Source organism: Poromitra crassiceps, assembly GCF_964638095.1.
Source record: "Poromitra crassiceps genome assembly, chromosome: 10".
In the NCBI taxonomy this organism is placed as follows: domain Eukaryota; kingdom Metazoa; phylum Chordata; class Actinopteri; order Beryciformes; family Melamphaidae; genus Poromitra; species Poromitra crassiceps.
The window spans coordinates 8915896-8942676 of NC_139631.1; the positions used below are offsets into that span (position 1 = coordinate 8915896).

Consider the following 26781-nt stretch of genomic DNA (forward strand, 5'->3'; position numbering starts at 1 on the left):
CTAGATTTGACCAGCTTTTGGCTGACCCTGGCAAAACCATTGATCCTAGAGCGATGATTCATATATCCAGGCGCTCAGCAGAACACTCTGATCGACGCAAGCAGGTGCTACAAAGTTTCCTATCAAATTGGACCGATTTTTTGGGGTTAAGCTTTGCTCATTTATTAATGGGTTGTGTCCAGCAGCAGATTCAAACCTCAAGTGCTGTTTTTTCTCCTAAACTGCCCCAGAAGGTACCAGAGCACTGACATTCGGCACAGTGGATCGCATGGGCATTCTGATCATGGGCACCGAATTTGAGCCCTCTGCGGCTTCGGGGGGCCAGTTCCTCTCAAAATGGATTGGTGTTTTCAAGCAAAAACGACAATTTTTTTCTCCTAAACTGCCCCAGAAGGTACCAGAGAACTGACATTCTGCACAGTGGATCGCAGGGGCATTCTGATCATGGGCACCGAATTTGAGCCCTCTGCGGCTTCGGGGGGCCAGTTCCTCTCAAAATGGATTGGTGTTTTCAAGCAAAAACGACAATTGTTTTCTCCTAAACTGCCCCAGAAGGGCTGAGAGAGCCCAATTTCGGCACAGTTTACCCAATTTACACCATATGGGCATATGGCTGTATGGGACATAGAAATGTCAAATATCCAACCATAACCTTTATACTGTACCATTATAGCATCATACATTTTCTGATGTGTTACACTAGAAGGTTTCCAAATAAATAGTTTTCCTAATCCCCCCCAAAATCCAACAAAACTATGAACTGGACTAATTGACCCCATATAGTTTATTCCTATGACACAAGCGCTGTTGGGGCTGAAGATGGGCAGTCTGATGACAATGGCAGCTATTTTTCAAGCAGTTTTCAGCACCACAAATATGGTTAGACACCAGTTAGAGTTGGATTTGTTTTATTCCAATGTAGGGAAGCAAAAAAACTGAACATACAGAGCCTTCATTTGTGAAAAAAAACTACTTTATTCCTTTAATGGTTGTAGTGTCATAGGTTGTGTTCCTACGTTATTCCTTCAAAAGTTGTAGTTGCCATAGATTGTGTTGCATACTGTAGTTGACTTCTTTTGTTGCAACGAAATGTAACTTTTCTTTCTTTTGTAGCTCCGTACCGCCCCTTGCTGGCGCTACGCGTCCAGCAGGGGTTACAGCTCGCCAAGGTCTGGGCTCAGTGCCAGCCTTTGGCTTGTAGCTCTAAGGACAAGCCCACCGCCCTTGGTGCCCAAGGCCCGGGGTGGTTGGGAGCTCTCCATGGGTCGCACTCCCTTGTCTGAGCGCCCCCTGCAAGCGCAGGGAGCCTGGCAGGGGGCACAGCGCACCTTGGTCCATGGCCACGGCCTGGCCTCGGTTGGCAGCGCTCAGGTCAAGCCCTCCGGTTGGCTCACCAAGGCTGGGCTCAGTTCCAGCCTGCGGCTTGTAGCTTTAGACCCACCGTCCTCGGTGCCCAAGGCCCGAGTTCGGTCGGGAGCTCTCCCAGGGTCTCATACCCATCATCAAGGCTCGCCTTGGTCCATGGCTACGGCCTGGCCTCGGCTAGAGGCTCCTAGGACAGCCCACCATCAATGGTACCGAGGGCCCATTGTTGGTTGGGAGCTCTCCTGGGGACCGCACTGCCGGACAAGTCCGCGTGCGGCCAGACTCGAAAGAGAACGTTGTCTCCGCAGGCTGGGGGGACTGCAGAGACAACGTTCTCTTTCGAGTCTGGCCGCAAGGTAACACTTCCAGCGGCTCACACATGGGCACCATGTTCTGATTCCCTCGGACAATATGGCAGCGATCGCCCACCTGAACAAACAGGGCGGTGTGCGGTCGGGGGCGCTGAACCATAGCGGGGATTCACCTGTGGGTGTATCCCCATCTCCTTTCAGTGTCAGCGGTCTATCTGCTGGGACGGCTGAGTTACGACCGACCTGCTGTCTCGAGGCAATCCCCGTTATACGGAGTGGTGCCTCCACCCTCGGGTGATGGAACAGGTTTGGGCCAGGTTTGGTCGCGCCCGCGTCGATCTCTTGCATCGCGGCACGCGACACACTGCCCACTGTGGTTCTCGATCCAGGAGGACAGCCCCCGTTAGGTCATGACGCGCTAAAAGCGCACGCGTGGCCGAGGGAGGGGCTCTATGCGTTTCCCCCGACCCCCCTGATCTGTCAGGTGTTGGACAGGGTGAGGGAACAGCGCCTCCGGCTCGTTTTAGTCCGTTTTCGCCCAGGCAGACATGGTTTGCGGACCTGGTCTCCCTGGCGCAAGATCCGCCCTGGGCGTTGCCGGTACGGGCCGATCTCCTATCCCAGGCAGAGGGGGAGGTGTTCCACCCCTCCCAGGCAGGTGGAAGCTAGCAATCTGGCTCCTGAACGGGACCAGTTGCTAGCCCAGGGCTTGCCTGATAATGTGGTATGCACTATGCAGCAAGTAGGGGCGTGGATCCAGTGAACTGCAGTGTGCGACCAGTTCTCTGTTTCCTTCAGAGCCTGCTTGACGCGGGTCAGTCCCCGCAGTCGCTTAAGGTGTACGTAGCCGCGATTTCTGCTTGCCACATGGGAATTGAAGGGAGCCCCATGGGGGCGTACCCTTTGTCTCACGCTTCATGAAGGGGGCGCGTAAACTGTGCCCGCCGTCGCGGTGCGTTTTTTCCCAAATCGGACCTGGTTACGGTGCTGGACGGGCTAACGGGTCATCCGTTTGAGCCCTTGGACTCCGCCGATTTAAGGGTTCTGTCTTAAAGACCGCGCTGCTGCTGGCCTTGTCGTCAGGAAAGAGAGTTGGTGACCTGATTGCCCTCTCGGTGCAGCAGGCCTGTATGGTTTTGGGAATGATGGGCGCAGGGTTACGTTGCGACCTAACCCGGCTTACCAACCTAAGAATATTAATGTCAGCTTTAGGTCTATGGTCATAGACTTATCAGCATTCTGTCCCCCGCCGTTCAGTTCGGGTGAGGAGTGACGCTTGCACATGCTGTGCCCAGTAAGGGCGCTCTCGGCCTATGTGGCCAGGACGCGTTCATTACGCACTCCAAACCAGTTGTTGGTCTGCTTTGGTAGAAGGCCCAGGGTGGCCTCCTTTCCAAGGATCGCTTATCACACTGGATAGTGGAGGCGATCGCTTTGGCATACTCTGCCGTGGGTAATATACCCCCGGAGGGTATCAAGGCGCATTCTACGCGGGGTGTTGCGACATCCTCTGCGTTGTTGCGCGGTGTTCAGGGGAGGACATGTGTGCCGTGGCCTCATGGTCCTCTCATCACACTTTTGTTAGGTACTACAGTCTCAACGTGTCCGGTTCGCAATTTGCGCACGCGGTGCTGTCGGTGGCAAGAAAGTAGTATCGTTGCCACTCTAATATGTCAGACGGTCAGGCATGAACGTTGCCATACGGCCGTGGTTCACCGGTGCCTTTCGGGTCGCCCTGTGGGGTGCTCCCGGCAGCAAGGTCGGTTGAATTAAGGCACTAGTGAGAGCTTGAGTTCGAAACGAAGTAAAACGTTGTGCTACAACCCAGGTTTTACGAGTGAGAACGAGAGCTCTCACTACCCAGCCTTGCTGCGTCGATGCGTCACGGGGTGCGTCGGATCTCAGCTGGCTGGAAGAAATGTAGAGTGGTTATCCCTGGGCTGACAGGACGTGACATAGTCACGTGGATCCGTGTCAGCCCCAGGGGGGCACCACGCCACCTACGGGTGGGTGGTCGGTTTTAATGAAAAGTAATTTTGGAGCAAAATGACAGTCTTCCATAGGGCTGCGTACGCAGCGTTGTAGGCACTAGTGAGAGCTCTCGTTCTCACTCGTAAAACCTGGGTTGTAGCACAACCCTAACGTTTTTTTGCTTCCCTACATTGGAATAAAACAAATCCAACTCTAACTGGTGTCTAACCATATTTGTGGTGCTGAAAACTGCTTGAAAAATAGCTGCCATTGTCATCAGACTGCCCATCTTCAGCCCCAACAGCGCTTGTGTCATAGGAATAAACTATATGGGGTCAATTAGTCCAGTTCATAGTTTTGTTGGATTTTGGGGGGGATTAGGAAAACTATTTATTTGGAAACCTTCTAGTGTAACACATCAGAAAATGTATGATGCTATAATGGTACAGTATAAAGGTTATGGTTGGATATTTGACATTTCTATGTCCCATACAGCCATATGCCCATATGGTGTAAATTGGGTAAACTGTGCCGAAATTGGGCTCTCTCAGCCCTTCTGGGGCAGTTTAGGAGAAAACAATTGTCGTTTTTGCTTGAAAACACCAATCCATTTTGAGAGGAACTGGCCCCCCGAAGCCGCAGAGGGCTCAAATTCGGTGCCCATGATCAGAATGCCCCTGCGATCCACTGTGCAGAATGTCAGTTCTCTGGTACCTTCTGGGGCAGTTTAGGAGAAAAAAATTGTCGTTTTTGCTTGAAAACACCAATCCATTTTGAGAGGAACTGGCCCCCCGAAGCCGCAGAGGGCTCAAATTCGGTGCCCATGATCAGAATGCCCATGCGATCCACTGTGCCGAATGTCAGTGCTCTGGTACCTTCTGGGGCAGTTTAGGAGAAAAAACAGCACTTGAGGTTTGAATCTGCTGCTGGACACAACCCATTAATAAATGAGCAAAGCTTAACCCCAAAAAATCGGTCCAATTTGATAGGAAACTTTGTAGCACCTGCTTGCGTCGATCAGAGTGTTCTGCTGAGCGCCTGGATATATGAATCATCGCTCTAGGATCAATGGTTTTGCCAAAAGCTGGTCAAATCTAGCTCAGGCTTAAAAAGTGCGGCCTCCTGGTCGTGCTCAGTGTTTATCGGTCGTGGGGTCATGAGTGAGACATCGCCGCGTCGGAATCTTGTGCTGAGCAACATACCGTACTCAAAAATAAGCCATTTCAGATCCACCGTTGAAGAAACAGATGGATAGATACATGGATATGAAGGGAATCCCAGGACACATTATGGATTTGTCAGATTGATATAACTCCAGAAATCAGCCCAAGGTGTTGGAAGTGCCTCCTTTTAGCTTTAAAAGGATAAGTACTTCAACAAAAAGTACCGTAAATTCCGGACTATAAGGCGCACCGGTGTATAAGCCGCACCTTCAAAGTTGACTATTTTTTTCTTATATAAGCCGCACCGGACTATAAGCCGCGGGTGTTTTAATGGTATTTTTTTTTATTTTTTTTTTATTTTTTATTGTGTTTTAATGTTTAATTACCATATGTAATGCTCCCATTTATTAACATTTCAACAAAACAACATAACACAACACCACCTGTGTTGTTATTTACAGTGCACACAGTGTCATACAGTGTCATACAGTGTCATACAGTGTCATACAGTGTGGTGAAAAGAGGGCAAGAGAGGAAATTAAAACAGAAGTGGCTTTATAGTTAGAAAGAGTGCTAAAAAAGAGAGATTTTTTTTTTTTTTTTTTTAATCCATAGATAAGCCGCACCGTTATATAAGCCGCAGGGGCCAAAAAAGTACACGATGTGTCTGTGTGTCATGCCATAATGCAAACACACGACACACAGACACATCGTGCATGCACGCGTGCGTGCGCGCGCGCACGTCAGTGGCACAAACCACCCCCGGGGTCGTTTGTGCCACTGACGCGCGCGCACGCACGCGCGCGCGCGCGCGCACGATGTGTCTGTGTGTCATGCCATAATCCAAACACACGACACACAGACACATCGTGCATGCACGCGTGCGTGCGTGCGCGCACGTCAGTGGCACAAACCACCCCCGGGGTCGTTTGTGCCACTGACGCGCGCGCACGCACGCGCGCGCACGCAGCGCGCGCGCGCGCGCACGATGTGTCTGTGTGTCATGCCATAATCCAAACACACGACACACAGACACATCGTGCATGCACGCGTGCGTGCGTGCGCGCACGTCAGTGGCACAAACCACCCCCGGGGTCGTTTGTGCCACTGACGCGCGCGCACGCACGCGCGCGCACGCAGCGCGCGCGCGCGCGCACGATGTGTCTGTGTGTCATGCCATAATCCAAACACACGACACACAGACACATCGTGCATGCACGCGTGCGTGCGCGCGCGCACGTCAGTGGCACAAACAACCCCGGGGGTGGTTTGTGCCACTGACGTGCGCGCGCGCACGCACGCGCGCGCGCACGATGTGTCTGTGTGTCATGCCATAATCCAAACACACGACACACAGACACATCGTACACGCGCGCGTGCGTGCGCGCGCGCGCACGTCAGTGGCACAAACCACCCCCCATATGTGTGTGTGTGTGTGTGTGCGTGCGTGCGTGCATGCGTGCGCGTGCGTGTGTGTGTGTGTGTGCGCGCGTGCGTGTGTACTGTGTGTGTGTGTGTGAGTGCGTGTGTGTGTGTGTGTGTGCATGCGTGCGCGTGCATGCGCGTGCGTGTGTGTGTGTGTGCATGTGTGTGTGTGTGTGTGTGTGTGCATATGCCACAGCTTAAGTGCAGGCAGCCATTTGGGTACATCAAAGTACATTATACAGTACATCTCACTCTGCTATGTGACAGTAGCTGCAGCGCGGGTCATCTCTACCCCCTCCTGTCATCCAATAAGCCCCCGAATCAACCAGCGTAACACAGTTGATCTACATCCTCTCTTCCCTGTATACACCACCTCATCTGCCCAGTGTAACACAGTTGACCTACATCCATACTCTTCCCTGTATACACCACCTCATCTGCCCAGTGTAACACAGTTGACCTACATCCATACTCTTCCCTGTATACACCACCTCATCTGCTCAGTGTAACACAGTTGACCTACATCCTCTCTTCCCTGTATACACCACCTCATCTGCCCAGTGTAACACAGTTGACCTACATCCATACTCTTCCCTGTATACACCACCTCATCTGCTCAGTGTAACACAGTTGACCTACATCCATACTCTTCCCTGTATACACCACCTCATCTGCTCAGTGTAACACAGTTGACCTACATCCTCTCTTCCCTGTATACACCACCTCATCTGCCCAGTGTAACACAGTTGACCTACATCCATACTCTTCCCTGTATACACCACCTCGTCTGCCCAGTGTAACACAGATGACCTACATCCATACTCTTCCCTGTATACACCACCTCATCTGCCCAGTGTAACACAGTTGACCTACATCCATACTCTTCCCTGTATACACCACCTCATCTGCCCAGTGTAACACAGTTGACCTACATCCATACTCTTCCCTGTATACACCACCTCATCTGCTCAGTGTAACACAGTTGACCTACATCCTCTCTTCCCTGTATACACCACCTCATCTGCCCAGTGTAACACAGTTGACCTACATCCATACTCTTCCCTGTATACACCACCTCGTCTGCCCAGTGTAACACAGTTGACCTACATCCATACTCTTCCCTGTATACACCACCTCGTCTGCTCAGTGTAACACAGTTGACCTACATCCATACTCTTCCCTGTATACACCACCTCATCTGCTTACATCTTCACCAGTGTAACAGAGTTGATCTATATCCTCTCTTCCCTGTATACACCACCTCATCTGCTTACATCTTCAGTTATCAGAATCAACAGTGTAACACAGATGACCTACAGCCGTACTCTTCCCTGTATACACCACCTCATCTACTTACATCTTCAGTTATCAGAATCAACAGTGTAACACAGATGACCTACATCCGTACTCTTCCCTGTATACACCACCTCATCTGCTTACATCTTCAGTCATCAGAATCAACAGTGTAACACAGATGACCTACAGCCGTACTCTTCCCTGTATTTGATTTGATTTGATTTGATTTCCTTTATTTACCCAGGGAAGCCTCTTGAGAGCAAGCCCTCATTTTCAAGAGTGCCCTGCTACAAAAGTACATTTACAAGTTCAGACAAGCAGGACAAGTGATAAGAACAATCAAACAACAAGGTCAATTTAAAGCAAGTAGAAATCAAAACAGAGCAAATTGCAACTAGAGTCCGTCGACAATAGAACAATTAACTAAAAACATGTGCATCTCTCACATAAGGTGTCGCGAAGGAGTGCCTTGAACGAGATCAGAGGAAGTAATTGATCCAATTTTATAATGTCCTGCAGTGAATTCCATTTGACCGGTGCATAGTACGAGAAAGCAGTCTTTCCTTGCTCGGTCCTCACACGCGGGACACGCAGCCTGATGTAAGACTGTGAGCGTGTGCCGTTGCGATTGCTTGCATGAGTGAGAAGTGAACACAGATATGGAGGAAGCTGACCGATTAGGGCTTTATAAATAAACAAAAGACAGTGCTGTTCTCTTCTGACTGAAAGAGAGGGCCAACACACCTTTTCGTACAGAACACAGTGGTGAGTGAGAAATTTATCTCCAGTTATAAAGCGCAGCGCGCTGTGATACACGGCATCAAGTGACTTCAAGGCAGAAGATGAGGCATGCATATACACAATATCACCATAGTCAAAAACAGACAGTATTAGAGATTGAACCAATTGTTTTCTAGAGGATGCAGAGAAACATGACTTATTTCTGTACAAGAATCCAACTTTCCTCCTAAGTTTTTTTACAAGGTGCTCAATATGCTCATTGAAGGATAGTTTGCTATCCACCCAGATACCAAGGTATTTATAGGATTCAACAGTTTCAATAGCTTCGCCTTGTAGGGTTACTATGCTAAGGCTGTCCATGATGGTATACACCACCTCATCTACTTACATCTTCAGTTATCAGAATCAACAGTGTAACACAGTTGATCTACATCCATACTCTTCCCTGTATACACCACCTCATCTGCTTACATCTTCAGTTATCAGAATCAACAGTGTAACACAGATGACCTACAGCCGTACTCTTCCCTGTATACACCACCTCATCTGCTTACATCTTCAGTTTTAGTTTTATTTTTTGCTCAAACTGAAATGTTTTGTGGTCACTCATGATTCAGTAGATCATGAGTTGGCTTGGTTCCAGCCTTAAAACTCGTTATATAAGGATTTTCTGAAATGTCTATGGAGAAAATGAATGGGGAACTCATCACTTCCGGGGCGGGAAACTCCATGAAAAGTCACGTGACTGTTGAGCTCTAAGGCTTCACCGCCTTTCTCTCTTCATGGGTGATATCAGAGCCATATAATAGAAGAGTTCTGACATCTTCATTCACTCCAATGGACCAGTTTTTTTCCAGGAACTAGAAAGTGGAACTCTTGAGTAGAAAAAGCAGCACTGTCGAGTTGCAGCAAAATAGACAGTTTGTGTTGTACTCTGAAAGGGTTTTTCATCCCTTGAATCAAATTGTACATTATCAGCTTTAGTTTAGCATGCAAAAGTAGCGCGAGACCCATTCCTGGCTGTTCATTGGCTAATGAGTCTCGCATTTTGGTCCTCCGCTGACGCCACTCTCTTACTAGAGGGCACTAGTTGTTATGTAACCTGTCCCTCCCTGACTCCACCCCCACCTCCCTGACTCCGCCCCCAGCTCCCTGCCTCCGCCCCCACATCCTGTATCAACCGGCAATACGTCAAATTACAGAAGCAGGATACAATTGAAATTCCATTTCCTTGTGCTCTGCCCATTGAGACACAGAGCAAACGCGTTAAGTCACTCAGACTGTCCTCCAGTCAGTGAAACAGACACCCTCGACCTGATTTGAACACACTAACTGGATCTGGAGTCAGATGGGCTACCAACAACAATGTTAATGTTATAGAGAGGCAAAGTGACCACCTACTTCCTGCTTCAGTATTTGTTGGGCCCATACGCTTCCATACTTCAGCACTGTACCAGAGATTTTCATCCGCCATTTATTTTCCCATAGACATTTAGTAAAATGCTTATAAAAAGAGTTTTACTGGTTCAAACCAAACATTCAGCTAACGCTATAATTGTGAGATACCATAGAACATTTCACTTGGACCAAAACTTAAAAAAACAACATTGAAGAAATATTTTCTTCAAACCTGAATTTTTTTAAACGTTTTGGCCCGAGTGAAATGTTATGCGATCTCTCCTGTTTCTAAATATATCTGTACCGTTTGGTCCTTTCGATAACTAATGTAATAATAACTAATATGTTTTCACTTCCATTCACTGAGCCTCCCCTGAAACTGTTTGGCCCACTTTGAAAACCCCTGTAGAACAGAGTGTAAGCAGCACAGAGTCAGGTGACGGCCTCACCTGCGCTCCTCAAGCACAGACAGCTCATGTTTGACCTGGTGAAACTCTCGTGCCATCCTGCAGTGCTCCCTGTACACCTGAGCGCTCTCCCTCAGAGAGCCACAGGGGGGCACTGGCTGCATGAGAGAGAGAGAGAGGGGGGGGAGAGAGAGAGAGAGAGGGGGAGAGAGAGAGACATGTCAGAGACACACAGGGGGGCACTGGCTGCATGAGAGAGAGAGAGGGGGGGGGGAGAGAGAGAGAGAGAGAGAGAGAGGGGGGGAGAGAGAGAGAGAGAGAGAGAGAGGGGGGGAGAGAGAGAGACATGTCAGAGACACACAGGGGGGCACTGGCTGCATGAGAGAGAGAGAGAGGGGGGGGAGAGAGAGGGGGGGAGAGAGAGAGACATGTCAGAGACACACAGGGGGGCACTGGCTGCATGTCAGAGAGAGAGAGAGGGGGGGGGAGAGAGGGGGGGGGAGAGAGAGAGACATGTCAGACATGTAGCCTACATGCAGTGATGTGTTGTAGCCTACATGCAGTGATGTGTTGTAGTCTACATGCAGTGATGTGTTGTAGTCTACATGCAGTGATGTGTTGTAGTCTACATGCAGTGATGTGTTGTAGTCTACATGCAGTGATGTGTTGTAGTCTACATGCAGTGATGTGTTGTAGTGTTGTAGTCTACATGCAGTGATGTGTTGTAGTCTACATGCAGTGATGTGTTGTAGTGTTGTAGTCTACATGCAGTGATGTGTTGTAGTGTTGTAGTCTACATGCAGTGATGTGTTGTAGCAGTGATGTGTTGTAGCCTACATGCAGTGATGTGTTGTAGTCTACATGCAGTGATGTGTTGTAGCAGTGATGTGTTGTAGCCTACATGCAGTGATGTGTTGTAGTCTACATGCAGTGATGTGTTGTAGCAGTGATGTGTTGTAGCCTACATGCAGTGATGTGTTGTAGTCTACATGCAGTGATGTGTTGTAGTGTTGTAGTCTACATGTAGTGATGTGTTGTAGTGTTGTAGTCTACATGTAGTGATGTGTTGTAGTGTTGTAGTCTACATGTAGTGATGTGTTGTAGTGTTGTAGTCTACATGTAGTGATGTGTTGTAGTCTACATGGAGTGATGTGTTGTAGTGTTGTAGTCTACATGCAGTGATGTGTTGTAGTCTACATGCAGTGATGTGTTGTAGTCTACATGCAGTGATGTGTTGTAGTGTTGTAGTCTACATGCAGTGATGTGTTGTAGTGATGTGTTGTAGTCTACATGCAGTGATGTGTTGTAGTGATGTGTTGTAGTCTACATGCAGTGATGTGTTGTAGTCTACATGCAGTGATGTGTTGTAGCCTACATGCAGTGATGTGTTGTAGTCTACATGCAGTGATGTGTTGTAGTGTTGTAGCCTACATGCAGTGATGTGTTGTAGTCTACATGCAGTGATGTGTTATAGTCTACATGCAGTGATGTGTTGTAGCCTACATGCAGTGATGTGTTGTAGTGTTGTAGCCTACATGCAGTGATGTGTTGTAGTCTACATGCAGTGATGTGTTGTAGTCTACATGCAGTGATGTGTTGTAGTCTACATGCACTGATGTGTTATAGTCTACATGCAGTGATGTGTTGTAGTCTACATGCAGTGATGTGTTGTAGTCTACATGCAGTGATGTGTTATAGTCTACATGCAGTGATGTGTTGTAGCCTACATGCACTGATGTGTTGTAGTCTACATGCAGTGATGTGTTGTAGCCTACATGCAGTGATGTGTTGTAGTCTACATGCAGTGATGTGTTGTAGTCTACATGCACTGATGTGTTATAGTCTACATGCAGTGATGTGTTGTAGTCTACATGCAGTGATGTGTTGTAGTCTACATGCAGTGATGTGTTATAGTCTACATGCAGTGATGTGTTGTAGCCTACATGCACTGATGTGTTGTAGTCTACATGCAGTGATGTGTTGTAGCCTACATGCAGTGATGTGTTGTAGTCTACATGCAGTGATGTGTTGTAGTGATGTGTTGTAGTCTACATGCAGTGATGTGTTGTAGTCTACATGCAGTGATGTGTTGTAGTCTACATGCAGTGATGTGTTGTAGCCTACATGCAGTGATGTGTTGTAGTGATGTGTTGTAGTCTACATGCAGTGATGTGTTGTAGTCTACATGCAGTGATGTGTTGTAGTCTACATGCAGTGATGTGTTGTAGCCTACATGCAGTGATGTGTTGTAGTGATGTGTTGTAGTCTACATGCAGTGATGTGTTGTAGTCTACATGCAGTGATGTGTTGTAGCCTACATGTAGTGATGTGTTGTAGTCTACATACAGTGATGTGTTGTAGCCTACATGCAGTGATGTGTTGTAGTCTACATGCAGTGATGTGTTGTAGTCTACATACAGTGATGTGTTGTAGTCTACATGTAGTGATGTGTTGTAGCCTACATGCAGTGATGTGTTGTACTCTACATACAGTGATGTGTTGTAGTGATGTGTTGTAGTCTACATGCAGTGATGTGTTGTAGTCTACATGCAGTGATGTGTTGTAGTCTACATGCAGTGATGTGTTGTAGTCTACATGCAGTGATGTGTTGTAGTCTACATGCAGTGATGTGTTGTAGTGTTGTAGTCTACATGCAGTGATGTGTTGTAGTGTTGTAGTCTACATGCAGTGATGTGTTGTAGTGTTGTAGTCTACATGCAGTGATGTGTTGTAGTGTTGTAGCCTACATGCAGTGATGTGTTGTAGTGTTGTAGTCTACATGCAGTGATGTGTTGTAGTCTACATGCAGTGATGTGTTGTAGTCTACATGCAGTGATGTGTTGTAGTCTACATGCAGTGATGTGTTGTAGTGTTGTAGTCTACATGCAGTGATGTGTTGTAGTGTTGTAGTCTACATGCAGTGATGTGTTGTAGTGTTGTAGTCTACATGCAGTGATGTGTTGTAGTGTTGTAGCCTACATGCAGTGATGTGTTGTAGTCTACATGCAGTGATGTGTTGTAGTCTACATGCAGTGATGTGTTGTAGTCTACATGCAGTGATGTGTTGTAGTGATGTGTTGTAGCCTACATGCAGTGATGTGTTGTAGTCTACATGTAGTGATGTGTTGTAGTCTACATGCAGTGATGTGTTGTAGCCTACATGCAGTGATGTGTTGTAGCCTACATGCAGTGATGTGTTGTAGCCTACATACAGTGATGTGTTGTAGTGATGTAGTCTACATGCAGTGATGTGTTGTAGTGATGTGTTGTAGCCTACATGCAGTGATGTGTTGTAGCCTACATGCAGTGATGTGTTGTAGCCTACATGCAGTGATGTGTTGTAGCCTACATGCAGTGATGTGTTTTAGCCTACATGCAGTGATGTGTTGTAGCCTACATGCAGTGATGTGTTGTAGTCTACATGCAGTGATGTGTTGTAGTCTACATACAGTGATGTGTTGTAGTCTACATGCAGTGATGTGTTGTAGTCTACATACAGTGATGTGTTGTAGCCTACATGCAGTGATGTGTTGTAGCCTACATGCAGTGATGTGTTGTAGTCTACATGCAGTGATGTGTTGTAGCCTACATGTAGTGATGTGTTGTAGCCTACATGCAGTGATGTGTTGTAGTGTTGTAGCCTACATGCAGTGATGTGTTGTAGTGTTGTAGCCTACATGCAGTGATGTGTTGTAGTCTACATGCAGTGATGTGTTGTAGTGTTGTAGTCTACATGCAGTGATGTGTTGTAGTCTACATACAGTGATGTGTTGTAGTCTACATGCAGTGATGTGTTGTAGTCTACATACAGTGATGTGTTGTAGCCTACATGCAGTGATGTGTTGTAGCCTACATGCAGTGATGTGTTGTAGTCTACATGCAGTGATGTGTTGTAGCCTACATGTAGTGATGTGTTGTAGCCTACATGCAGTGATGTGTTGTAGTGTTGTAGCCTACATGCAGTGATGTGTTGTAGTCTACATACAGTGATGTGTTGTAGCCTACATGCAGTGATGTGTTGTAGTCTACATGCAGTGATGTGTTGTAGTCTACATGCAGTGATGTGTTGTAGCCTACATGTAGTGATGTGTTGTAGCCTACATGCAGTGATGTGTTGTAGTGTTGTAGCCTACATGCAGTGATGTGTTGTAGTGTTGTAGCCTACATGCAGTGATGTGTTGTAGTCTACATGCAGTGATGTGTTGTAGTGTTGTAGTCTACATGCAGTGATGTGTTGTAGTCTACATACAGTGATGTGTTGTAGTGTTGTAGTCTACATGCAGTGATGTGTTGTAGTCTACATACAGTGATGTGTTGTAGTGTTGTAGTCTACATGCAGTGATGTGTTGTAGTCTACATACAGTGATGTGTTGTAGTGTTGTAGTCTACATGCAGTGATGTGTTGTAGTGTTGTAGTCTACATGCAGTGATGTGTTGTAGCCTACATACAGTGATGTGTTGTAGTCTACATGCAGTGATGTGTTGTAGTCTACATGCAGTGATGTGTTGTAGCCTACATGCAGTGATGTGTTGTAGCCTACATGCCTACCTGTAATCGCTGCTCAAGGTCCGGGAAAGTCTGAGAGAGGTCCTCCGCATCTTTTACATCTAACAGAACAACATCAAGATCAACTGATCCTCCAATTAATACAGTTTCATAATACAGATTCATATTACACACACATAAATACACACGCTTTCAAAAGCTGAGAAATGTTCAACCTTTCAGAAAAGCACTGGGTGACGTGAAGTGCTTTTTCCAGCCGGACGATGGAGAAGTAGGATGTTAGGCTAATTATAGTATTTACGTTAGAGTAACAGCGATCATAAAGGCAGTATGGATTATGGTAAGCCTTCCTTCTACAACACTGTATTGTTAGTCCTGCTAGAAGTGCCTCATCCACTCCTCACACAAAGTGCTCCAGGCAGCAGCTTTTCCACGCCAAGAAGATGCTGATAAAGCGCTATGTGGACACACGCCACACGGCCTTATGAGCACAGGACAGCACAGGACAGCACAATTCTGTCTGTTGTGATTTGAGCCTGAGGCAGAAACTCTCTTTTTGAGTGAATGTGGTTTTATTTGTGGTACAGCTTTGATGCAGAGCTAACAGGCTAACAGAGCTAACAGGCTAACAGAGCTAACAGGCTAACAGAGCTAACAGGCAGTGACTTCATGCCTTTCTCCGCCTCATAAACTGGTCCCAAGTGAAACAGTAGAGGGGCCTCTTCTGTGACACGACAACATAGCAACACAGCGCCCAACTTATAAATGAGCCATGTCCTCTAACTGAACAGCAGTAATGAGCTGTCAGCCTGAGAGACATGCAGGACAAGAATACAGAGGGACAACATCACAGACAAACACGACCACAAGCACCACAAGACAGATGTATGGACAGATACGGAGACAGATACACAGACAGACGGACGGACGGACGGACAGGCAGGCAGACAGAGAGACAGACAGACGGACAGGCAGACAGACGGACAGGCAGGCAGACAGACAGACAGACAGACAGAAACAGACAGACAGACAGACAGACAGACAGGCAGACAGACAGACAGACAGACAGACAGAAACAGACAGGCAGGCAGACAGACAGACAGACAGACAGACAGGCAGGCAGACAGACAGACAGACAGACAGACAGACAGGTTGTCTGCACCAGCCTCTGCCTCGTCAGTTATGTCCCTCTGGAGTTGTGGAACACATGTGGAGAATCCTGGGATGATGCAACCTTCTAAAAGCAGCCTGTAGCCATGAGGCCAATTATGATGTGGACTAAATACAGTGCTCATTATGATGTGGACTAAATACAGTGCTCATTATGATGTGGACTAAATACAGTGCTCATTATGATGTGGACTAAATACAGTGCTCATTATGATGTGGACTAAATACAGTGGACTAAATACAGTGCTCATTATGATGTGGACTAAATACAGTGCTCATTATGATGTGGACTAAATACAGTGCTCATTATGATGTGGACTAAATACAGTGCTCATTATGATGTGGACTAAATACAGTGTTCATCATTATGATGTGGACTAAATACAGTGCTCATCATTATGATGTGGACTAAATACAGTGCTCATCATTATGATGTGGACTAAATACAGTGCTCATTATGATGTGGACTAAATACAGTGCTCATTATGATGTGGACTAAATACAGTGCTCAGTGCTCATACTGAGGGTTGACACAGTGCTGGGTTAAAGCTACGCCTGGCATGAAGAGATGATCCCTGGATGGAGCACGGGTCTCAGTTCCCCTGCTGAGAAACATGAGGTCCAAGAGGCAACAAGTTCAACAACATGATCGTCTGGCGAATATCCAAACGTTTATTTTGGAAGAGTTAGGCTCTAATTGTGCCAGAGCAGCACTGGAATAAACATGTCACAGGTACTAGCAACTACCACTGAAACACTAAAAAACTTGAACTGAAACTATAACTGGTCAAATCGAGACAACATCATGAAAACTAAATGCAAAGTAAACTGAAAGTAAAGAGAATCCATAAAAGTGGTATAACAGCGGGTGTATGGAAGGAAAGAGCTGAGGGATGGGGGGCATTAAAGTCGAGCTGAACCCAAGAATGACTTTTCTTTTCTTTTAGTTCAAATACCTGGGTATGCAGTGCACCTATTTAATAATGTATGCAAAAAAAATCACAACAATCGAATTTCTTTAGTTTTTCACACTTTTTCACATCAAAAGTTCGTTTTTCAAGATTTCATTGATAACAGTAATGTACAGTTTGCTGACGTCACCTTGTACTATCAAATTTCTACCCCATTTCAACCAATCATATCACGACATGCAGCTGTCAATCAAATCTTCATTTCAGGATAATTTTCTCTTCCAAATGAAGTCAAAAATGGCGCCTAGTGCCTGTCATCTGGCAGAACTCCTATCCCATAAACTAACTACTAACTTGGCCAATTGTTAGAAACATGAACAAAAAACAAAAACTATAATCTCTAAGAATGCAAAGAAATGTAACTGGCTCGTTAAAACGCGCATTCCAGGGATATCGTATCGTTACAGCAACGATAATGGCGCGCGCATCCGAGAGCTTGGTTGTCAGGGGTCGCACCTCGGAGATTCCAGGCCGACGTGCTGCACTCTCCGCTCGGCAACACAAAGGCAGCTGGCTGCCTGCGGGTCGCTGAGCTCCACTCCTCCCGTCAAAAGGCTCTTCCCGAGGGGAGCGCCACAACACACTGAATCCCACTCGATTTGGAGGCGGAACATGCCAGGATTGGCCAAAGCCCAATCCAGTCCCCAGAATTGTCAAATAAAATCATCGACATGATACTATGACCCGCCTCTCAACCTGTCATCTTAGACAAACTATGTTTTCAGTCTGCAACGGACTCATTATGCACGTGACCAACAGGTTCAGTTCGACTTTAATGAAGGAAGAGACAGAGAAAGGAAGGAACAAAAGACAGAAACACAATGAAGACATAAAGACAAAGGAAGGAGGACACATGCTGCTGTGCTCAGCGAAGAACTCCACCTGCTGTCAAATTCTCAGGGAGGGCAGAGATGGCTGGAGTGGAGCGGGAAGTGTTAACTGCTCAAAACGGCTATAAATATGGGCCTGTGTTCTAAAAGCTGAGCAGTGAATCAGGCTGCGGGACAGTGTTAGTATTAGAGAGGTCAGGCTGTGGGACAGTGTTAGTATTAGAGAGGTCAGGCTGTGGGACAGTGTTAGTATTGGAGAGGTCAGGCTGTGGGACAGTGTTAGTATTGGAGAGGTCAGGCTGCGGGACAGTGTTAGTATTAGAGGGGTCAGGCTGCGGGACAGTGTTAGTATTAGAGAGGTCAGGCTGTGGGACAGTGTTAGTATTAGAGGTCAGGCTGTGGGACAGTGTTAGTATTAGAGAGGTCAGGCTGTGGGACAGTGTTAGTATTAGAGAGGTCAGGCTGCGGGACAGTGTGTTTTTTTTTTTTTTTAACCTTTTATTTATACAGGGGGAGTCTCACTGAGAGCAATGCTCTCTTTTTCAGGAGTGCCCTGTTCACATTCACACACACATTCACACCTGGAAGCTGCCCAGTACAACCACAGTCTGATCTGCTGGCCACTGAGCAGCTCCACTGGAGCAGTTGGGGTCAAGGGCCTTGCTCAAGGGCACCTCAGTGGTGGTAATGAGGGAGGGGCAAGCGCTGCCTTTTCACTTTCCCCACCCAGATTTATCCTGCCGGTCCCGGGGATTGAACCGACGACCTTCCGGTCACAAGCTCGCTTCTCTAACCGTTGGGCCACCACTGCCCAGTGTTAGTATTGGAGGGGTCAGGCTGTGGGACAGTGTTAGTATTAGAGGGGTCAGGCTGTGGGACAGTGTTAGTATTAGAGGGGTCAGGCTGCGGGACAGTGTTAGTATTGGAGGGGTCAGGCTGTGGGACAGTATTAGTATTGGAGGGGTCAGGCTGTGGGACAGTGTTAGTATTAGAGGGGTCAGGCTGTGGGACAGTGTTAGTATTAGAGGGGTCAGGCTGCGGGACAGTGTTAGTATTAGAGGGGTCAGGCTGCGGGACAGTGTTAGTATTGGAGGGGTCAGGCTGCGGGACAGTGTTAGTATTGGAGGGGTCAGGCTGTGGGACAGTGTTAATATTGGAGGGGTCAGGCTGTGGGACAGTGTTAGTATTAGAGGGGTCAGGCTGCGGGACAGTGTTAGTATTAGAGGGGTCAGGCTGCGGGACAGTGTTAGTATTGGAGGGGTCAGGCTGCGGGACAGTGTTAGTATTAGAGAGGTCAGGCTGCGGGACAGTGTTAGTATTAGAGAGGTCAGGCTGCGGGACAGTGTTAGTATTGGAGAGGTCAGGCTGCGGGACAGTGTTAGTATTGGAGGGGTCAGGCTGTGGGGCAGTGTTAGTATTAGAGAGGTCAGGCTGTGGGACAGTGTTAGTATTAGAGGGATCAGGCTGCGGGACAGTGTTAGTATTAGAGAGGTCAGGCTGTGGGACAGTGTTAGTATTAGAGAGGTCAGGCTGTGGGACAGTGTTAGTATTACAGGGGTCAGGCTGTGGGACAGTGTTAGTATTAGAGAGGTCAGGCTGTGGGACAGTGTTAGTATTAGAGGGGTCAGGCTGCGGGACAGTGTTAGTATTAGAGAGGTCAGGCTGTGGGACAGTGTTAGTATTAGAGAGGTCAGGCTGCGGGACAGTGTTAGTATTAGAGAGGTCAGGCTGCGGGACAGTGTTAGTATTGGAGGGGTCAGGCTGCGGGACAGTGTTAGTATTGGAGGGGTCAGGCTGCGGGACAGTGTTAGTATTAGAGAGGTCAGGCTGCGGGACAGTGTTAGTATTAGAGAGGTCAGGCTGCGGGACAGTGTTAGTATTGGAGGGGTCAGGCTGCGGGACAGTGTTAGTATTAGAGAGGTCAGGCTGCGGGACAGTGTTAGTATTGGAGGGGTCAGGCTGTGGGACAGTGTTAGTATTGGAGGGGTCAGGCTGCGGGACAGTGTTAGTATTGGAGGGGTCAGGCTGCGGGACAGTGTTAGTATTAGAGAGGTCAGGCTGCGGGACAGTGTTAGTATTAGAGAGGTCAGGCTGCGGGACAGTGTTAGTATTGGAGGGGTCAGGCTGCGGGACAGTGTTAGTATTAGAGAGGTCAGGCTGCGGGACAGTGTTAGTATTAGAGAGGTCAGGCTGCGGGACAGTGTTAGTATTGGAGGGGTCAGGCTGCGGGACAGTGTTAGTATTAGAGAGGTCAGGCTGCGGGACAGTGTTAGTATTAGAGGGGAAACCTGACCCTGCCATTGCAAAGCTGCAGCTGCCGTCCCAGTGCCGTAAAACATCCTGACAGACAGCACCTAGCACCGTAGGTAGGGTCGACCTCTGAGTAGCGGTGTGTGTGTGTGTGTGTGTGTGTGTGTGTGTGTGTGTGTGTATGTATGTGTGTGTGTGTGTGTGTGTGTCTGTGTGTGTGTGTATGTGTGTGTGTGTGTGTGTGTGTGTGTGTATGTGTGTATGTGTGTGTGTGTGTGTGTGTGTGTGTGTGTGTGTGTGTGTGTGTGTGTGTGTGTGTGTGTGTGTGTGTGTGTGCGTATGCGTGCGTGTGTTTGGAGTGTGGGGCCAGACGCTTGGCATCTGGTCATCCGGTAAAAAAGCGGAAATGGCAGTTTGCAGATCCGGTGGATCTGCAAACGGTCTGTGCTCCAGAAAACATGTCTGCTCTGAAAACAGGGCTTCAAAGTAAATGAATGTGAAGCGAGTTATTGAGCTGCACGAGCTAAGACCTCCGCCAAGGCCAATACTCCAGTCTGCCATGATATGCAATTTTGTGAGTCAGATCAGAACCCTGGCACCTTTTCCATAGCCCCGCCCCCTTTCCTTACCATGGCACCTCCCACCACCCAGATGCACCTAGCCACTCCCCCTACCCACCTCTCAAACCCCCACTCTCTATGACCTTCCTATCCCTAGCTATGGCCCCTTTCCTCTGGCCCAGCCCCCTTTCCTGACCACGCCCCCTCCTACCACCCAGATACACCTAGCCACTTCCCCTACCAACCCCTTGAACCCCGACTCTCTACGACCTTCCTATCCCTAGTTACAGCCCACCCTGGATTGAATAGATTCAGGCGGTGTCTCGTCATAGGCGCGTGATAAATGGGTCAGCATGGGGGAAATCCTCCCCATTCAGCATAGTTAGCATTTAGCATTTAGCATAGCATTTAGCATAGTTAGCCCAGCCCAGGCAGACAGGATCGGGGATTCAACAACCACAGTAAAGGCACATCTGAACAGACGTCTATGTACCTGCTCTTGAATCCCCAATCCTGTCGTGTAGAGCCACAGCACCTTCAGCTGGTGAGTCATTGAGATATATGGGGGGTTTCCCACCACCGTTCTACCATTCGTCCCCCTGACACAACGATACCAGAAGTAACGTTTTGTGAGCGTTCCCACACAGTATCTATCCACCCCAAAATGTATCTTGGTCCATGCTACACCCTCCCACCAGGTTTTATGACAATTGGCACATTAGTGACAGACAGACAAACAGACAGACAGACGAACTGACAAACTTCACCGAAAACGTAACCTCGGAGGTACTGTAACTAACAGCATATAAAAGCATATTTCTATGGGGAAACGATAACAGTAACACAAACATGATAACACTGTAACACAAACATGACAACACTGTAACACAAACATGACAACACTGTAACACAAACATGCAGGAGGGCGGGTCTTAGACAGGAAGTAACAGAGACCAGGCTCTTCTCCTTTGAGAGAGAGAGCCTGGTCACCTGGTGGTGATGCCAGGTTAGTGCACGAGTGTGTGTCTATATGTCATGCGATGACATGTGTTTATGACATGCGGTGCTTGTGAGTGCGTAGAATGGATCAGTGTGTATGTGTACGCGAGGGAACGAGAAAGTCTTTCTGAATGTTTTTCCTCAAGATGTAATAATATAATAGTCATCATAATCATAATACTGTCATGACACTGGTTGTGTGTGTGCGTGCGTGCATACATGCACAGTTTACGAGTGCACAGCTGCGCACACGCGTGTGTGGTTTGTTTTTAATATGCTGTGGTCCTACAGAAATAGAGGGAGCACCTGTCTCAGCTACCGCATAGAAGAATGACCGCACTTAAAGTGATACGGGGGGGGGGGGGGGGGGGGGGGATTGGGTAGGGGGGGCTGCCCGGGGGGACGGATTGTGCCAGGTCTGTTTTGGTTGCAAGAATGTAGCGCATGTGTTCCACACATACTGGAAATGCAGCGAGAGTACTGTAGGAGCGCGAGCTTCTCCGGGTAGTGTTAAATGTTCCGTTGAGCAATAGGTGGAACCAAACTCAAAATAAAGCTGTTACGATAAAGCATGATTCAGAGAGACTGGAAGACAGGTGTGTGTGTGTGTGTGTGTGTGTGTGTGTGTGTGTGTGTGTGTGTGTGACTTAGGGTGCATGGTCTGAGTTTAGTTGGGGTGCACCAGTAGCGACAGTGCGGGCGGCAACAGCAATGAGAAATAGTGTAGGTGTTACAGGTCCCGAGCGTGGTCCCTGATGAACACACGAGGTCAAAAGATGGACTCACTACAATGAAATGGCTACTATGTCTCTACTATGTCTCTACTATGTCTCTACTATGTCTCTAGTATGTCTCTACTATGTCTCTACTATGTCTCTACTATGTTTCTACTATGTCTGTACTATGTCTCTACTATGTCTCTACTATGGGGACTAACATTATCACGCAGTCGGGCTAATTGAATGGAGACTCAGCTTTCTAGTTCTCCCAATTGATGCAATTCTAAGACTGTTTAGGGACCCCAGTAAGCAGAAATATTCAAATAGATCGGCAAAAATAATACATTTAGCCTAATACTGCATAAAGAAAAATGGCATGGTTTTTGCCAAAAACGGGCATGGGATTAGCATAAAGTGGGCATATCTGTAAAGGGGAGACTCGTGGGTACCCATAGAACCCATTCTCATTCAGATATCTTGAGGTGAAAGGTCAAGGTCTTTTAAAGATGGCCGCGCCAGTTTTTCCCTCGCCAAAATGAATCCTGAATTTGGAACATTATTTTGCCTTATTACCGACAAGATAGAATGACATGGTTGGTACCAATTGGATGCCTTATATTAGGCCTTCTAGCTTTATACCATACCAGCATCTTCACTCTAGCTTGAAAAATTAGCCCGCTACGCTACAGCCTCTGAAATACACTCATTTCGGCACAAGCCTATTCAAATGTGCTCAATTGAAAGGGTGCTAAATATTAAACTGAGGGTATAATGCATGCTCTTGCACCTGCGTAGAACTGGGCCTGCATGCAGCATGGGTGGGTGGGTGTCTGTATGCTTGTGTTTTTACCTGATGTGTTGTCGAGGCTGAAGGCGATTCTAACTTCAGGTTTATCAGGAGACACTCTTCTGGCTGAGGTGATCATTTATCCCTTGGTGACGCCACAGGCACAAAACAGAGCGGTTAGCACAGTCAAGAGGCACAAAACAGAGCTGTTAGCACAGTCAAGAGGCACAAAACAGAGATGTTAGCACAGTCAAGAGGCACAAAACAGAGCGGCTAGCACAGTCAAGAGGCACAAAACAGAGCTGTTAGCACAGTCAAGAGGCACAAAACAGAGCGGTTAGCACAGTCAAGAGGCACAAAACAGAGCTGTTAGCACAGTCAAGAGGCACAAAACAGAGCGGCTAGCACAGTCAAGAGGCACAAAACAGAGCTGTTAGCACAGTCAAGAGGCACAAAACAGAGCGGCTAGCACAGTCAAGAGGCACAAAACAGAGCTGTTAGCACAGTCAAGAGGCACAAAACAGAGCGGCTAGCACAGTCAAGAGGCACAAAACAGAGCAGTTAGCACAGTCAAGAGGCTCACAGGCACAAAACAGAGCTGTTAGCACAGTCAAGAGGCACAAAACAGAGCGGCTAGCACAGTCAAGAGGCACAAAACAGAGCGGTTAGCACAGTCAAGAGGCACAAAACAGAGCGGTTAGCACTGCAGTCAAGAGGCTCTTGCAGAAGAAGGGTATTTAATGTGGCAGCTGGTCTCTACTAATGTGTCATGATTCCCCCCCCCCCCCCCCTCCCCATTCATTTCATTCATTGATTACAGCTGGGTGTAGCCTATGACTTCCGTGTCTTGCATGAACTAACGCGATGCTAATTTTTTTTTTTTTTTTTTTTTTTACTTGGTCAAACCATGCGATTCAGCTATATTCAGAATCAGGAGAGACTGGAGAGAGACTTAGCTTGCCGCCATCCCCAAGTGCATGTTGGGAAATGTCTCAATTGCCACATGACCTGTGCAGTAAAATAGCCAGCGCCAGAGCCATGTAGATAGAAGAGTCACGACATCTCCATTCACTCCAATGGACCAGTTTTTTACTCTCAAGAGTTCCAGGAAGTAAGGTCCTGGATGAAGCAGCACTGTCGAGTTGCAGCAAAATAGACAGTTTGTGTTGTACTCTGAAAGGGTTTTTCATCCCTTGAATGAAATTGTACATTATCCGCTTTATTTTAGCATGCAAAAGTAGCGCGAGGCCCATTCCTGGCTGTTCATTGTCTAATGAGTCTCGCATTTTGGTCCTCCGCTGACGCCACTCTCTCTCTAGAGGACACTAGCCAGCGCATGTAAGAAGCATTTCAATTGTTGGGTCTAAAATGAAGAGCCTGGTCTTCCACTAAATATAGAATTGATTGATTGATTGACCAGAGAACATTCACTCACACCAAAACTTTAAAAAGTGTGATTTTCTCCCCCTCCTGACACCCCACCCGCCCGTTTTTTCTTTTGTTTTTTCTTTCCCCAGGGTTAAATATGGTCTCTCCCGATTCTGAATAGTCGAGTGGCTTGGTTTGGCCAAGTCAAACTCTTTTCATAAGGATTTTAAACAAACGTCTATGGGGAAATGCATGGGGAATGGAATAGCTTTGGTCCCATGCCAAAGCCGGAAGAGGGCGTGACTTCTGACTAAACACACCCCCTCTAGCCTAGTTTCATCATATGCATGTGGAGCTGCAGTGGGATGAAATAATTAGAGCTTTGACAGACTGGCTCTGAGGTCACCTCCGGGTGAAAGAGACAGGCTTTTTATATCAGGGCATCTGCCTGCTTTAACCCCGAGCTAACCCTCACACCTCAATGACCCTCACCACACAATATATAGGCTCATTTCACAGCAGCCGTTTTGTTGGCGGTAAAGCAGGAAGTAAAGCAGGTGCAATCAATAACATTAACAAGGGCCCTGGACACTGGGACACCTAGCATGGAATGGAACCATCATTATAACGGTCATGGATTATTACACCTGCTTTACTACCACCTCAAAACGGTTGCTGTGAAATGGGTCAATAACCACTGATTTTATTCGTCTCTCTCACAGTCGTTGGAATATTGTATACAGCAAGCAATAGAATAATGTCCAAATGGCTGTAGGGATATATTGCTGGGATTTGCCGGTGATCCATTTCGATCAAAACATGACCGTATTAATTTCAAATAATAAAAAAAAACACACTGACACATGTGACATGTCCCCTACATGGTTACATTTCTGGACCAATGCCATCGTGCACAGGGTGTACTAGAACCCATCTGGGTCCAACAGGCCATTGTTACCTGAAAGAGCACGAACTTGACCCAGGAAATTCCGTATTTGAAAAAAGAAAAAACTAAAAATCTGATATGAGTGGTATTCCTTTTGTTGCTCCTTGTCCGCCGTTTCCCTCTCTTCGACTATTGGTTAAGCCAGTAGTAAACAACACAGGTCGGTGCTGCTCAGCCAGTGCGTCCTGTGTGCGTCCTGTGTGTGTCCTGAGTGCGTCCCAGCAAAGACGGACAACTTTATTCCTAGTGGTAAAAAAAAACCCAACAACGGACCTCCACTTCCCTCAGCAGCACGAGGGGCAGAAACAGACACACCTCAGCAGCAGCAGCTCTATGGATTCAGATCCAGCAGCAGCACACATAGCCGGGCAGTGACGGTCCAGTGAAAGAGCCAGCTGAAGTGTGCGTGGGTACAGACATGATCCACGGCCACGCGGCGTTAGCGCAGCAGCAGCAGCACACAACAGGGCGCAGGCAGGCCAGGCAGTGGAGGAATGCCGTCCTCTATACCCCTGTGGCACCCCGCTCCCAATTAAATGTCTCAGATGACATGACTTTAGCCTGCAAAAATGTCCATAGCTCCAGCACTGTTTTGAGTGACACGGTCATGCCGCTGGGCTGTCTATTGGCGGCGGTGCAATAGCTGTGCAATGATGCAGTCGCTCAGAATGACCCTCCGGTGCGAGCTACATGCTTCTGCGGAAGAAAATCCACGTCTCTTTATGTTTTCTTTTGGGGTGGTGTTTGGGGATGTAGGGAGGTTTAAACCTAGACTCAGTTAAGACACTTTTTTGCTACTAGATTATCAGATTAGTTTGGTGGCACAAGAGTACAAGAGTGTGTTGTTGTGTTGTGTGTATTAGGCCCACTTTGACGTCACAAAACTCTAGTGACCCCAGACATATAACACATTTTTTCCCTTCACAATGTGAGGATTGTATTTTCCCAGTGCAGATATAGCTACTGCTGAGCTTGTATTCACAAGGCTGCAAATTAATGCTGAACAAACAACGACTGAAATTAACAAAAGAAAAAGAGAGATTGGCTAAATGTGGTTAGAACACTCCGCCAATTTTCAATGCCGAGTTATTTTGCACATAATCTCACACATATCTGAAAAACAGTTTTGCAGACATTCATTTGGTTTGACAGTTATTGAGAGTTGATTTGAGTTCAGTTGTGGACCAGTGATGCCATTCATGCACAAATGACATCACTGGTCCACAACCTAATTGACATCAACTCTCAATAACTGTCAAACTAAAGGAATGCCTGCAAAACTGTTGACATTTTTCAGATATGTGTGAGATTATGTGCAAAATAATTCACCATTGAAAATCGGCGGAGTGTTCCTTTAAACATCAAAAAGGACTTTTCAACAACTTTCCAGGACCAATTCCCTCACTCAGTTTTTATGATGGGAACTGAAGACGCAGTTATATGATTACTTGTTTTATTTGTTTATTTAGTTATTTATTTTCTTCCGTTTACTCTTTTTTGTTTGTTTGTTTGTTTGTTTGTTTGTTTGTTTTCCCAGGATGGTGAAGGTAGATTTTCTCTCCCCAGGATGTCCAAGCATGTCACGCCTTACTCTACC

General features: G+C 47.3%; 1 protein-coding gene across 1 annotated transcript in view; it reads right to left on the reverse strand.

Annotated features, from left to right (window-relative positions):
• map3k7cl (map3k7 C-terminal like) overlaps positions 1-23009 on the reverse strand; it is a gene marked incomplete at both ends in the record, with an annotated part of 27904 nt that extends 4895 nt beyond the window's left edge. The window contains 3 exons of the mRNA XM_083644225.1: positions 10120-10235; positions 14627-14685; positions 22934-23009. Of these exons, the coding sequence (XP_083500351.1) occupies positions 10120-10235; positions 14627-14685; positions 22934-23009 (251 nt within the window). The remainder of the gene's footprint in view (positions 1-10119; positions 10236-14626; positions 14686-22933) is intronic.
• Between the last annotated feature and the right edge of the window lie 3772 nt (positions 23010-26781).